This window comes from Strongylocentrotus purpuratus, unplaced genomic scaffold, assembly GCF_000002235.5.
Source record: "Strongylocentrotus purpuratus isolate Spur 01 unplaced genomic scaffold, Spur_5.0 spur5_scaffold_4, whole genome shotgun sequence".
NCBI lineage: Eukaryota > Metazoa > Echinodermata > Echinoidea > Camarodonta > Strongylocentrotidae > Strongylocentrotus > Strongylocentrotus purpuratus.
Window position 1 is genome coordinate 9,111,121 of NW_022145610.1, and position 16,137 is coordinate 9,127,257.

Below are 16,137 nucleotides of genomic sequence, written 5' to 3' on the forward strand. Positions count from 1 at the left end.
TTGCACTTTAGTGGAGTCAATGAACTTTGAAGATATACATGCCGTGCATGTTCTTCTCCCGTCTGCTTGGTTGCTTTCAGAGGAGTTAAACTGTACTGCTCCTCATGATGAAGACTTGTTGGACCACAGGCCTCCATGCACCTCATACAAACCTTATACCCTAGTCAAGGCTCATTAAAACTGCAGGGGTGTTATAAATATGATAGCATAATAACTGATTGCTGCAATAAAATGCAATTTAATTTCATATATGATTAAATAAAAGGAAACCGGAAGAATGTTAAATCTGTGTCAAGGTGTCAATGTGAAGATTGTCCAAGAAAAACAATTAAAATTGCTAAAAAGTCAAACTGCATCTTATAATTTTTAGTGTTCTATGATCTTAAAGGTAAAGACCAGTATTGGAAACGCCCCAATTTCAAAAAATGAAATGGAAGCTCTTATTACCAATCATGTGAAAGAATATGTTTTGAGTATTACATGATGATAACAATTTTGATGGGAAACCGCCTACTAATTGATATATTTGGTAAATTAGTGTATCTCTTGCCTGTTGAGAGATATGAAATGCACCTTTTCTGATCGATTTCACAACATTTCTTTCACAATGCAATCGCATGACCATAACTGGTCTTTAGCTTTAAGGTTAAAATAGGAGAATGAAAAGTTTAAAATTACAGCATCATCTACAGTATGATAACAGTTTTAAGCCTTTATTATTATTGTAAATTAATAATGAGGACCCTGTCGTATAAAGAGTTGCTAATGATTGATTCAAACCGATCGCATCTCTTTATAATACAGGGCCCTGATATCTAGTTGCATCTATTTGCATGAGCGTTTTCATGACTGCCATAACTAATATCATTGCCTATCTCTTTTTCTTTTTCTTCCAATTCATCCTGACATCATATTTCCCATCCATTCTTCTGTCCCTCCTTCCATCCATCCATCCATCCATCCATCTATCCATCCATCCATCCATCTCTTTAAAAAATCCTCAGAAACACCTGGAGAAGCTCACCGGGAAGCAGAAGGGGTCAAACTCGAGACCCACGCTCCAGCAGGTCACGGAAGAGCTCATGTCGGTGAGGTTACGGGAAGCGGACACGGCAGCTGACCTCAAGGAAACCCAGCAGAGGGTCATGGAACTTCAGACACAAGTACATACCCAGAAATCATCTTTTTGAGATAATTTCCTTTCGATATATATGTTAGGGCCCTTAGCAAAATGGAATCACATGTATGTAGAACTGCACTTCCTGAGATATGGAGCTGGTAAACGCATACACATGTATGCCTTCCTGATGAGGATTAATGTTGGCTAAACTTTCATTCACAACCCCGTCTTATAAAGAGTTGCGATAATCCGCATCAATCGCAAGTCCTCCAATCAATCACAAGATTACAGTCTCCTATCTCTCATGCGCATAGTAGCGATTGATATCAATCACAAATAAAGTTACTGTTAATCGCAACTCTTCATAAGACAAGGCCAAGATATGTCAAAAAAGAACTTTAAATTAACACACATCACTAACTACAGTATAACTAAAACTGTCATGAATTTATTTATTCAGCCAGTGATGAATGAAAGAACTAAAAATATATCCTTGATATTTTAAAGAATTCAATCGATGTGTATTATTCTCAACTAGAATAATCTGAATTCTAATGCTGAAATCAAGTACATCACAATTGAGAAGTAAATTCAAAAGAATTCCATGCCACACATGCAATTTATTTTACTTTGAAGTTACATGTACCTCCCATCTCCTATAGGATCTATTTTTTTTATTATGTATTTTCAGAACATCAGATATATTTAACATTTGGTGAAAATAATGTTTAATACTGTTTGAAATCTACCCTGGTATTTGTGTGTGTGTTTTTTTTTGGTGGGGGTCATATTTATACAATTTTAAGATTACTTTTTAAATTTGATTTGATTTTTTTTCTTTTTTAGAACCAAATGACAAGTAATCAGATGAGGAGGATAGAGGAGGAGAGGATAGAAGTCAAGCAGGATCTTGAAGTGTGTGAGAAGAAAGAACAGGAGCTACAAAGACAATTCTATGAGGCTCAGAAAGAACTATGCAAACTAGAAGCCAGGGTAAGGATCTATGGCAGTCATGTCTTAAGCCCCACTGCACTACTTATAGCTACTTGCGCCCTCTATATAGCAAACAATGCCTAATCTGTGAACGTTGGTCCCCCATGGCCCCCTTTTTCTTAAAGAAGATGTGTTTTCCACTCAATACAATGCAGTATTTGGAAGTAGAACTACCCCCTCTTGTGTCATGAATTAGCCCATGCTTTCATTCACAAAATGTACTGGTATTGAGTTTGACAAATTCACTTCAAATGTTGAATAACATCATGTAAATTAATCATGATTCTACAAGTTCTTGATTTTCATTAAGGGGTTTTTATGTCTTATAATATTAAATAGCTAGGGATAGATGACATTTTGATCCTTGATTTGAATCATTCAAAATTGAAGTAAAAATCAAAATCAAATCAAAATAAAATTCAACACATCCTGCCACATACATTTGTACTATAGCAGTTGTTTGTAAAAGTGGAATATCGCCCTCTGCAGGCCAAGTTAAGCTCATGCTTGTAAAGGCAACCTGTCACTTAGTCATTTTTAGTGGTAGTTATGAAGAACATGATTCAATAATGAAACAACTTATCTGTGTCTTTATACTAGATGACTGTTCAACATTCACTTGTAATGTTGCTTTATGTAGACACAATTTGGTGGAAGCACCGTGTTGATTTGGTAAAATTTGGGTTTATCTTGTCATATGAACTTGTCATATGAACTTGTCATATGAACTTGTCATATGAACTACCTGCACTAACAGACAACTTGTTAACAAATTAACAAAACTTGTTAACAAATTAACAAAAAAACAAAAAAACAATAACTATTAGTAGTTGTAATTCCTCCTATGGTTAAAGACTGACTTCACTACTTTTAAAAGGCAGTAATAGGGAATCTCTCGATCAGTATCTTTTTGTTATGATACAGATGCTTTTATACGATTTCATTTGAGCATTTGATTTCAAGTGGAGACTTGGTGGTTTACAAATCTTATATATCATTATTATTATCATCATCTTGTGGTTTTGTTCAGGGTTTGAAATAAAGTTTGAACCAAGTTGATGCGCTAGTGCCCTTTGGTAAGGCATTGACCCTCGTTACCAAGTCCCTCGAAGAGGACTTAAAGCCGATAGTCCCCTGGTTGCTAATACATGTACAAGCATTCCGTACACATGCTTTCTTTGCAGTCAGAAAAAAGAAAAGAAAAAAAAAAGACTGAAACATTGAAGAAGAAAAAAATTATTTCATGAAAAATTATCAGTCTGGTTTTGTTGGACTCAGCTAATCTGCCCATAAAATGCTTACAGTTGCTTGTACAATATCCTAGGAGTCATTGAAGTATGAATGGATTAGTGAGATTCTATTGCTATTTTAGGGAACATCAGCGTATGTGCCATGCCCTGGCAAGTCCCAGGAAATGCCCAGACAACTCCCTTTCAACTCTGATGTAACTCCCATGCAACTTCCAAGCAACTCCCAAGTAACTCCCATTTTTCAGATTTCCACTATACACTAGCTGAGTGTCTTATCACTTGATTGCTTTCCTGCAGTAAAATGCCTACCGGTATATCTTATTGTGCCAAATGTTATTTCAATTAGAATTTTTTTTACCTGGTATTTTGTGGAAATGTGCAGATAGATAGAAGGATAGATAGATAGAAATGCTTTATTAAAAAGTTCATCGCAACCAACGGCCGAATTGCGATCCATTTCACAAAGATACAATACAATTGCAATTCAAATCCAAATAACACAAAATATGACATAATGTCATCTGTCATTCACGTACAAGATGTGTCATCCACGACACGTACGAGATGTGACATTCACGTACGAGGGCCAATACTGTTGGTGCCTTGTAGTGCAATATACACATTATATGCAATAACAATTCATGGGTTCAACCAGGCCATAGATTATTACCCTTTTAAGCTTGCCGAGTTCAATTGTGCTTTTATCTGATGACTTCTTACTTTGGAAATCTTCAAAGATGAAATAAAACCGGCACTCGGATTTAAATGAACAACTTCAAGTGCCGACAAGATAATGCAGTCCCATGTATTTGTTTTTATGTTCCTTTTACTTTCAAGTCCTGATAGCCGCTGTTTACCAAGCCATAAAGCATATCGACTTCATATCTTGTTGACGCCATTCTGGCATCAGTGCAAACATGACTCATTCTTTGAAGTCGGTGTGATTGCAATATGTTCAGATGTCAATGTTCGTTAATACAATCACTATTTTGGAAAACAAAATTAGTTTAAAATTAAAGTGAAGTAATGGATTCATAGTGACGTATTAGTTTTGCAAGAAAATTAGAGACACAGGTGAATGAATGCTTCTGAGAAATCTGATGAAGAATTGGAAAGATATACATTTTTGAATATCCATACAAAAAGTGATTACTTTTCTATATCTTTTATAAGCTACTCGCCAATCAATTTTGTTATAGAAAATCTATGAATAGTTTGGAACCACACTGCTATTATTGTGAAGTCATAGGTCATCCTTCAATGCCTCCTGGCATTACTTTTTCCTGTATTGTCCGTTTTCTGTTCATCCAGTCAGTAATGTTTGTTTACATATGTTCATTTTATATTTTCCATGATAAACGTTACGATTGTTATATTTTGAGTACTATCTCACAAGTTATGATGTATGTATTTTTTAATTTTCTATCTGTAATAAGTTTTGAATTAAATAAAAAATAAAAAATAAAATATTCAAATCCTTTCTTGTCTTACATGAGTATGAAGGAGGCCAACAATTCAGGGGAGGTTGTGGGAGGGGGTCGTATCTCTCCCACATATCCATTCTTTCTCTTTGGAGAAATTCAGGTCTCATTATCAGGGGCATAGTTTTAAAATTTCAGCAAAAAAGGGAACATAATAATAATAATAATTACAGTGCTTATATAGCGCCTAACACTTACTTTGTCAGAAGTCTCTAAGCGCTCTACAATAATGCAGCATAATTACCCTGGCTTTAGCAGTGCAGCTGTTACGCGCTTGCGTTTCAAGGAATAAATTCCTACCAGGTACCCATTTACTTCACCTGGGTGGAGTGTGGCAAATGTAGATCAACATAGAAAAGTGTTGCTTATGTAGCCAACAAGAAGTTGTTGTTGATGTCCTCTTTTTATTATTACGATTATTAAATATTTGGTGTCACCTGTGCCTGGGAGGCGATAAGAAACTAAATCACTTCACTTCACTTCACTTCTCCCGGTATAAAATGATTGGGGGTGTGCAGGTGGACCACTACACCGGGGTTTCCCCCTACTCTTATACGAACAGTGCAGTGGGTTCTTAAAGTGCAAAGGTGATGACTCTCCTGTACAAGGGGCCTTCATTTAATGTCCTATCCAAGGGACGGAGCGTTGTCCACTGTAACATAGCCTGCGTCTATGAAACAGGGGAGGGGGCACGTTAACACACAACGCAGGCTTCAGTCATCCGCCTGGGTTGGATTTGAACCCATGATCTTTGGTTCGACAGGCAGACGCTTTTACTGCCTTAGCCAACTCGCCTCCTCTTTTGTATACGGACTAGCTGAAAAACTTCCTTGGGGCTGCAAGCAGGGGATATTTCTAAACACTGTATTAAAAAAAATGAAATAACCAAACGAACTTGGAAAAGGATACTGAACTGATAAAAAATGTAAACTGGATAGATTCACCTTGATTTAATGACCTATTGTTCAGCATCGAATTCAGCGCAGCTCATTGTTATCATTCAAGTTCTCGAATTACTGTTTAGACTTCAAACACATCCAGGCCTGCCCAAGTAAATACACGTAGTGTACATAAATTTCATAATGTACATAAAAACATGCGACCCAAGATTAGTCATCGCCCGGGTGCGTTGTTTGTTTTTTCTCTGTTTGCTGTTGTGCTTAACAAGTTCAAGTTTGCATAAGACAAAACAATCCTTCATTTTTTTTTTATAGCAGCATCCACCCTCTTCAAGAAACACTTGAAACTTAACCAGAATGAACATAAAATCAAACAGATCAGCAAATATTATCAGCTCACGCTTCATCTTTGGTGTATTCTGCTCTCTTAAAGCTGACACATAAAATCCAGTAAACTTCTTTTATGATCCATTAATACAGGAAGAATAATTATACAACAAGTATGAGTGAATCACATGACACTTCTGTCACTTCATTATTACTACCTGGATTTTGCTTTTGCTTCCAAGTAATATCTTTCAATTTGTAGGTACCCATTCTCTATCCCTAGGTTGAGAATGGCAAATATTGATAAATGCCCTGCCTTACTAAAGAATTGCTGTTCCTGGGTTTGAAGTTTGAACCCATGAGCTTGGCATCAACAGTTAATTGTTTTAAGTTTAGAGTTTTAACCACTTGACTGCAACACCACTGTAAGGGCAACACAGCTAAAGCCAGGGTAATAATCTACAAGTTTGGAAGTGCTTTAATTGAGACTTAAGTTAATTGTAATTATTATTATTATTAAAGAGCAAGTGCTCAATAGATAGTCATTTCTAGAAATGTTGTATTCAATCTTTTCTGGTCCAGAGACTCCATTTCAAAGAATCATCAATTTGCCACGGTGTCAGAAACACGATGTCAGACGATACAGTACATAGGCCTACACCAGTCTGCAGTTAATTTTCCTGTCATAACTGGCCTGTACATGTATTTGGCAGATGCTTGTGGAAATGTTTTACTACCTAGAATTGTTCAAAGAAATAGATACAAACAAACAAATGAAAAATGGTTGATATCATGGTTATTTTGTCCCAATAGGTTACAAGCTGTGCATGTACAGTACATGTGCCAACGATACGCCCTTAATGTGTACATAACATACATTGCATTTCATAAAATGATGACATGCTGCTGTCGTTAAATGACTGTTTGGATGCTCTATTGGCAGTAATCCAAGGATCATCTCCTAAAATGCCCTAGAAACCTGACATTTAGTTTATTGATTAAGATATGGTGACCTCATTCTGTTAGCAGTGCAATTAAAATGCAGGGAGTCAAATGAAGGAATACTAGCCAGAATCTATGGTAATATTAGTGGTTTCTTGTATAGCGAACGTGTCTGTCGGATTTGACACTCCTGGCGCTCCACAACTATTACCCTGGCTTTAACCTGGCTGCCATTGTGGCGCTCTAGCATTTCAAGGAAGTTTTTCCTGCCAGGTACCCATTTACCACACCTGGGTGGAGTGTGGCAAATGTAGATTAATGTCTTGCCAAAAGACATTAGTGCTGCAGCAGCCGCTGCTCGTACTACATATAGGTAAATGAAATATGAGGTTACACGTAACAAGTCCATCATGCAAGGGGACAGGTGTGGAAGGGAGGGGTGTGATCTTGTTTTCTTCCAAACAGTGAATACCAGTAGTTGTGAGAACATTTGTGGATCACTTCTGAGGGATTTGGAAATAGGCAGTATCTCTTTCAATCACTGTAAAATGTCTCTTTTTGTCCCATCTCTCCCTCTCCGTCTGTCTCTCAGTCTCCTTTTAGGGGGTGCATTCTTCTATCTCTTTCCACTCCATCCTTATCCTTCTTTTGACCCTTCATCCTTCTTTGCTTTCAGCCTTATTTTGCTGATTCCCATCCCTCCTCCCCAAACTTCACCTAAACTGTATCTCTCCCCCTCTCTCCCTCTTCTCCCTCTCTCCCCCCTCTCTCTCTCCCCTTCTTTCCCCCTCTCTCCAGCGGTAACTCTTTGTAATAGATTAGCGGCAACATTGATTCTCCAAAATGTTGAAACAATGATTGCGGCCTCTTCAGTGGTAATCTGACATTTGCTACGCTGACATTGACCCAAAACTTCTAATACTTTATAAAGTGTACATAGCATTTATGGTGTTGGTTAAATTAAGGTCTATTCCAAGCAAATACAAAATTATATTGTCAGAGAATTTATATGTTTGAAAAAGATGTTTATTAAATAAACCATTGTGAAAGTAAATCGCAACTTCACCTAAACTTTATATATCTCTCCCCCTCTCTTCGGCGGTAGCCCTTTGTAATTGATTAGCGGCAACATTGATTCTCCGAAATGTTGAAACAATGATTGCGGCATCTTCAGTGGTAATCTGACATTTGCTACGCTGACATTGACCCAAAACTTCTAATACTTTATAAAGTGTACATAGCATTTATGGTGTTGGTTAGATTAGAGGCTATTCCAATCATTATGAAATGACATTTGCAGAGAATTTTTAAGTTTGAAAAAAGAACATTAAAGACACTTTGATAAAGATGACACATTAATGATTTAATATATAAACTAATATGGTACTGTCATAACAGTTGACTTTCCTATCAACCATTAATCAAATTCATAAAACATTGTAGTTTGAATAGCTTTGTTACAGAATTACTATAAAATGACATCCTATATCATTCTGTAACGAAGTATATGAATCTTTAATACTGCCCAAATATATACTCCCTCAATATTTGAATGTGCAAGAATCTTTATCATTTTCAGGAAAAATTTAAGGAGCACAATCCAGATCATTACTTTGGCTGCATTAAACTGCTACTAATTATCTTTATTTGGCTGAATCAAAATACTACTATTTATTTTTATTGACCAACATTCTTCCTACTACAGTCTGGGTTCAGAGTATTTATTATGTCTCATGGAAGCAAACAGGCAGGGACCAAACTCAATACCTTTCCTGTAAATTGACAAATTTTCCATGAACAGAGCAAGGAATTCCAAATAAAAAGATAAATAAGTAAATACTTTAATTTGGCCTCCAGACGATAAGCGAGGATAGACTAAACATTACTGTTTATTGTAAGATTTGATTGTTTATCTTGTCTTAAAGATACTTTTTTTCTTATCGTCCTTTTCTTTGTTATTTTGCAATTATATGTTTTCTTTTCCGCAATTTTGCTTGTTATTTGATTGAGATATATGTTCAGCAATTTACAGTGATACGTGTGGTTCTTGTTGACCCCGAGTATTGGCTGTAGTTTTAGGTTCAGTGAAAACTAACTCCTATTGTATCAACGATGTCTATAAACATAAGACTTTAAAATGCTTTTAAAGCCCCTATCAAGGATTTGCAAACCCTCAAAACCTATATCACAAACACTAAGGTCGTCTTAAATTGGACTTGAACTAAGGCAGGCCGTCCATGCCACTGGTTGCCCTCACCATTCCTGGCATTGGTCTGTCGAGGGTCGTACAAATCGTGGTCACACATCCACAGAATTCACATTTTTTGATAGTTTATTATTCAAGGAAAAAATATTATCTAAAGATCATAATTTCTAAGGTCTTTTTCCTCTCAATTTAAATCTGGTTCAAGATTTTTTGAGGGCATAAATCGCCTACTCTATTATAGGTCCAAGTCTTAAATATAAGTTTACAATGTAAGTAACTTTTTTTTCTTCTCACAATGAACTATAAAAATGTAAATTCTGTAGATTTGTGAGAGACCAATGGTGAGAGGTCTGCCATAGTTCAAGTCCAACTTAAGTCGATCTAAGTCTTTGTGAAACACCCCCCTGACCTGTCTAATCGTAACCTCCGTGAAGACACCAGCATGATGCCATGTCCAAAGTTTGCCTGACCTTGCGACATCTTCAATTAGGAGTCGATAGACACGCATCGATAACGGTTTTAATGATGTCTCTCGACTGGTTATCTTCGTTTTCAAGTACAATTGGCAAGATAATGGAGTAGATTATCTGTGCAAATTGATATAAAAATGAACTTAACCATGAACGCTGATTGCTGGTTGTAACTAAGAAGTGCTGTTCGAGCCATTCAGCTATCATTTTTTTTTAACTACAAAGTTTTGTTTATTTGTCTTTGATCTTGTATTGATCATGCTTTTATTGAATTGCTGATGATTTGCTGAAATGATCAAGAAGAGTGCTTGAACTTCCGCTGGCCTGGGCCATCGGTAATGATCATAGCTCATTAAGTAATCAAAAATCATGCTAAAAAAACGTGTTTTCGTCAGGCAGACGACACATGATTAATTCTGATTAATTATGGGAAAAAAATATATGGCATTACATTTTTTAAGAATGACCGGCTAAGATACTATTGGGTCAAAAGGGCATGTAGCTTTATTCCATTTCAGTGAAAGAAAGAAACCAACAAACATAAACATTAACGAATTATGGAGAATTTATGTGTCAATGTATTTTGGGAGTTGTACTTACTATTTTTCATTTTGGCTTTTTAACAGCCATGTGGAACTTGCTCAGTTCAGGGGTATGCAGAAATTAATGTTTATGTTTGTTTATTCACTAAAATGGAATAAAGCTCCATGCCCATTTGACCCTATATTATCTTTAATAGCCTGTTGTTCTTGAAAAAATAATGCCATATCTCTTTCTTTCCATAATTAATTAGAATCAATCATGTGTCTCCCACCTGATGAAAACACGATTTTTGAGCATGATTTTTGATTACTTAACAAGCTACGATCATTACCGGAGTTCAAGTACTATTCTTGATCATTTTCAGAGAGGTCAGCCAAATAGGTCAAGTTGGTCTACATCAAATGTTGATTTTATTGAAGGGTCTGTTGACACCCTGTGCTGTGTACCCAGTTCACGTAATTGGGCCAGTGCTGAGGTAATCTCGTAGATGCGATATATCGAATGCAAGAAACGGTTGAAAATACAGAAAATGCATTGTTTTTGTAGATGTACATGCAGACTGACTTGATGATGATAATCCTTTTTGTTTTGCCCCTTTGAGCTTACAAAGTTGACATTATTACCTTGGCTTTTACATGTAGTTCTGGCAGCCATTTTCAGGAATACGTTCTACCGAGCACCCACTTTTTTGTGCATGTACCTTGGTGGAAAATGCATAGAATTGCCAAGTTGTCTTTGATTGATTATAATTATCTTTTTCTCTCTTTTTTTCTGCTTTTACCAGAACCAATTTGATATCAGGGTGGTCTCCCCGTTTTAGAATAGAGACTTTAAACTAGAATAAAATCTTTCCAGTCAAAGTAGATTATTATATGTAAAAAAAAAAATGTTTTGACTTTCCAGATGCTACAAAAGCTGAGTTCCCTATTGAATGTTAACTTTGGATTGTTTTGTTGTTTTGTTTTTACAGAGCAAAGAAGAAATGATCAACATGAGGTTACGAGAGGCCGAATCCAACGCGGAGCTGATTGAACTGAGACAGCGGGTTTCGGGCCTGGATATTCAGGTATGTCAATATACATGTACTATTTCAATCATTTACTTGTAGCTTACCAAAAATTGTTGCGGAGAAGGAGAAGGAGGAGGAGATGAATGAGAAGGGGAAGGAGGGAACGGAAGAGAATAGAGAGATTGTATTTAGAAGGAAAGGTAGAAAAAAAGAAGAGGGATGAATAAGAGAAAGAAAGAAAGAGATGAGCAGGAGATGAGAAAAAGGAGAATGAGACAGGGAGGAAGAAGAAAGGAAGAGGAGGAAGTAAGATGAGGAGAGGAGGAAGAAGAAGACAAAGGAGGTGAGTGTTGAGGAGATGAAGGGGGAGGAAGAGGAAGGAGAAAGAGGAGAAGAAGAAGAAGAAGAACAAGGAGGATGAGGAGGATAAAAAAAGAAAAAAGGAGTTTAAAAAATTTATGCAGAAGAAAAGAAGAAAGTACAAAACAAAAGAAGGAAGGATGAAAAGGAAAACAGAAGAAAAGTGGAGAGGGTGGAGAATCAAGGAAAAAAGTCTTTTTCAGAGAGGGGGTGGATTTCTTTGTTGAATGACGGTGAAAATTAATGTCTTTATGGTGCTTACTTTTCTTTCCAGAATTCAGAGCTTATAACCAAGAACTCTTTGATCCAAGCTGAGAGTTACCACCGGGTAGAGGAACTCAAAGACAGGATCATGGAACTAAAGAGAGAGGTAAGTTTTATAACAGAATTCCCTCTTTTGGGTTCTGTGTTATTGCTGTTGTATTATGGGAGGGTTTATTGGTGTGAGTTTTCCAGGACTATTCCACCTGTACTCAGTATTACTTCCCATGCATTTTTACCCTGGGATATCCCCCCCAAGACCTCTACACCCCATTCAACTAAAATTCTAAGCATCTTCCTCCTTCCCTTCCCCCTCCCCACGCCCTCCATAAAAACAAACAACAACAGCTGAATCACTTATCCTGTATGTAGTTGTATGAGGGGTAATTTGTTAGAATTGGGGGGGGGGGGGGGTAGTTGGGATGTGGGGTAATTGTTATTGGGTTGATATGGAGGGGGGGGGGATAGTTGCCCGGGAGGGTGGTTGCCTAGGGGTTAGTTGTTCAGGCAAGTTGCCCCTGGATGGTAGTCCATGGGATGATTGCCCTAAAACCGTTGGGTTGGTGTGTCATAGATAGTCTGCTAGCACAGACTCTGATTTGACACTTTTTGATGTTTTACCACAATTCTTAAAGCCTTGAGCAGAGCCTAGATCTATCAGCTTCTGGCTGGCGTGGCAAAAGTATATTGTAGTCTCATAGTGCAGGCACTGTTACGCATAACGATTGACCAGGGTTTGTGCCAGCAAACTATGTCATTGATATGAACCAGCGATGAAGAAGTGTCTTTGCATTGGCACTCCAACAATAGTTAGGCTGCTCACCATTCTTATGACACAAATTTGTTTTATTGCTTCATTTGTGTTTGATTTGTGTGTGTGTGAACTTGTGTTATGATAGTGCTACATGATCCTGAGCCCTGTTACATAAAACTTGTTATCAAACAATAACAAGTTACAATAACTGTCATAGAACTTTAGCATTTGTTATTGATAGCAAGTTTTATGAAACGGGGGCCCTTTTGTTGTGCTAAGGTTGGTGTTGTATTGATGCTCTTGCATACACATGTAAAGGTATACAACTGAATGTTTTAATGGTCGTTTGATGGCGAAAATATACTTTTATGATTTGGGTGATTCTAGATTTTGTCTTTATTTTGATGAGGGGTGTAGGCCTTGTGAATCTGAATTTCGATCAATTGTTGGTCCTGTATCAAAATTATCTAAACAGCTTAAAGCTGATCTTGATCAAGCTCTGGTATGTCAAGAGAACATGGCTATAATTCATTCTGGATTGTTTATCCTGCAGTAGATTGCTTGTTTGAACCAGTGAAATAATTAAAAAACGCACCAAAGCTTGCTGGGCATCATCTTCGATAAAAACCACAACTCCCATTTGCACATAGTGACCTGCGTTATTAAAGCACATGGTGTCAGGCCTACATACCCGGATTTCCTTATCTTTCTATGCTCATTACTCAGCCACTATACATTTTCTACCAAAATCGTATGGTACATGTCATTTATTTGTAATCTTGAACATTCAGTGTGAGTTTTGTTGGATTCTGTGAGAATTTATTTTCTATCATTACCAGAACCAAAGCTTGTCTTTAACCTCTTATGTCAAACCTGTGAACCATGTTTCATTATTTAGAAGCTACTGTTTCAAAAATGTTTTTCACACACCTCTGAAATTTCACCTTTCTGATCTCTCAGTTTCAAGCACAAAGCTCCTGTCATTGTAAGCTTATATAAACAATAACCCTGTTTGTTTTGTTAATAATGCTAAATCCATATATCTTTTGAATGAGATACAATTGTTCATGCTCAAACATTTACATTTAAGATGTTGTTTGTTATGTGAAAAGAAATGATTGAATATCAAGAGACACATGCAGCATGTCTTTCTCGTAACGATTAGGTGTATTGTTGTAACATTTCAGTGGGGAGCGAAAGGGTAATACCTGACCAACTATATGCAGGCATACCTGGAAAAATGTTAAAAACCAATATTTTCTATCACAAAAAAAGTAAAAATTGAAAAAGAACTTTAGGGCATTAAAGTCATTTCGCTCTTGAAAGCCTTGCTCTTCAAAACTTAAAAAATGGATAACTAATTAAAGATACTTTGAAATTTTAATCACATTCTATTAAATCTATCTCAATATCTGGTCAGCTCTCTTTTTATTGTTTTGAATAAAAGATATCAAATAAAAGACAGGAAATGTAACGTATTAGCCTAGCAAATCCAAAGAGGTCTTATAGAAATTGACAGCAATTTCTTTATGCTAAATAATGGCCTCTCACTTTATCCCACTCACCTATGATCAGAAGGTTCAGAAGCAAAATTTACAAAGTTCTGTTGAAAGCCAAAAGGATGTTCAGTCTGTAAAAAGTACAGGATTTAATGCCCTTCTTGCTCACAATGAATAATAATGATATCATAATAAAATGTCTTTAAGCATTATACAAACAAAATACATTGACAAACAATTACAGGGTGTATATATTAAACGAAAAATGAACACTCACTATATTTTTAGTAATCCATGGTGGGAATATCCAGTACTGTCAGTTATTAGTTATGTTATTCAACATCATTGTATTGATAAATCATCATGGTCAACGACTTTGGGAAGTTGTCAACCCAGTTCTTGATACTTGGTACCTTGCCAACTCTCTGGCGCACAGGAGCTACCGCCGGAGTCAGCGGTGCTTGTAAGGGGGTCAGCGATCACCCCATGCTCGAGACCTTTGCCACTCCCACAGCAGTGTTTAATTAATTCCAAGTAAGACCTCATAGGGGTTTGCTAGGAACACAATTCCATCAGGAACAATGGCTTACCCAGCTTCAAAAAATAGCTTGATATATATATATATATATATAATTCTACCTCATACGAAAGAAGAAGGAACAATGGATCTTTTTTTTAAAGGTACAATTTAGAGTCTTTGGGGCATTCACATTTTATTCTCCAAAATGTTTTGATATTAATGATAATAATAATGATAGTGGGTTCTGGTATAGCGCTCATGTCTGTCAGACTTTATTTTTACTCCAGCTTGAGCATGGCTGCCCTTTAGGAAAGCAATCACTACATGATATTGTCTTATAAATACAGTCATTCAGATTCCGCTGGAAACCCAGCATTTGAAGGAATTAATTCCTGCCAGGTACCCATTTACCTCACCTGGGTCGCAGAAGCAGAAAACAATCGGAACGGGTCAGTAAAAGTTTTAGTTAAATTGGATTTTAAAAATATAAATTGGCAACACTGTGACATATCTTGCGAGGTCCTCTCCACTTTACTCTGTACATAAAATTCCATGAACTTTCATTTTCTTTGTTATTGATGACGTAATAGATTTTTTTTGTTTCCATACAGGGGTTAATAATAATAATAATAGGCATTTGTATAGCGCCTTCTATCTAGACAATGTTATATACCTCACTTAAGTAATCCAGCCATCTGATTGGTCGAAATTGCATTCATAAACTTCAACTGTTCCTGTAAAATTCCCGGTAACCATGCTTAAAACATTTAATATTTTTAATAACCACGGTTATTAAAAAAATAGGTCAGTCTCCATGGTTACCCCATAGGTTTACATGTTAAAAAATGGTTTGAGCGATGGAGGATACTGTATGTGTGCGAATAATTGGTCGGTAATTTCAATACAATTGAATCTCGATCGATCTTACCGACAATTTTATCTTGCATTGTTGACATGAAGACGAAAATAAACTTCCAAAAACAAAAAAACAACATCTGCCGATAGATCTTGATCTAAGTTCGTGCCAATATGCATTGCAAAAGTAAAAGAAGAGTCCGTATATGGAGCTTTTGCGAAGCATTCATCACACGCAAAGCCGGTTTCAATCCATTTTAATGTATATATAGTACAAAACTGCCAAGCATGTTAATAACGCGCGATGGCCGAGAGGTCTGAGGCGCTGACTTAAGATACATCACCTTTTGTACGCAAGAGTTCGAATCTCATCTTGGACCAAAAAAAAAAGTATTTTTTATTTTTTATTTTTTAGTCTATTTTTTTTCGGCATATAAAAGTATTAATGACTGCTTTAATATTCGAGAAATAGTTGTTTTTATACGCTCTTGGGAAGGTTACAATTGGGCTATTCCCCTCGGCACGCCTCGGGTAATAGCACAATTCTAACCTTCCCTTGAGCGTATAAAAACAACTATTTCTCTCAAAGCAGTCATTAATACTATACTATTCCGAGGTGCACAAGAAAAATAGAAAGAATGAGAAAGT

General features: G+C 36.5%; 1 protein-coding gene across 2 annotated transcripts in view; it reads left to right on the top strand.

The window, feature by feature from the left end:
• LOC594521 (EVI5-like protein) overlaps positions 1-16,137 on the top strand; it is an 86,709-nt gene that overhangs the window by 61,156 nt on the left and 9,416 nt on the right. For both annotated transcript variants that reach the window (XM_030998011.1, XM_793957.5), the window contains exons 14-17: positions 1,005-1,163; positions 1,967-2,113; positions 11,202-11,297; positions 11,875-11,970. In XM_030998011.1, the coding sequence (XP_030853871.1) occupies positions 1,005-1,163; positions 1,967-2,113; positions 11,202-11,297; positions 11,875-11,970 (498 nt within the window). The remainder of the gene's footprint in view (positions 1-1,004; positions 1,164-1,966; positions 2,114-11,201; positions 11,298-11,874; positions 11,971-16,137) is intronic.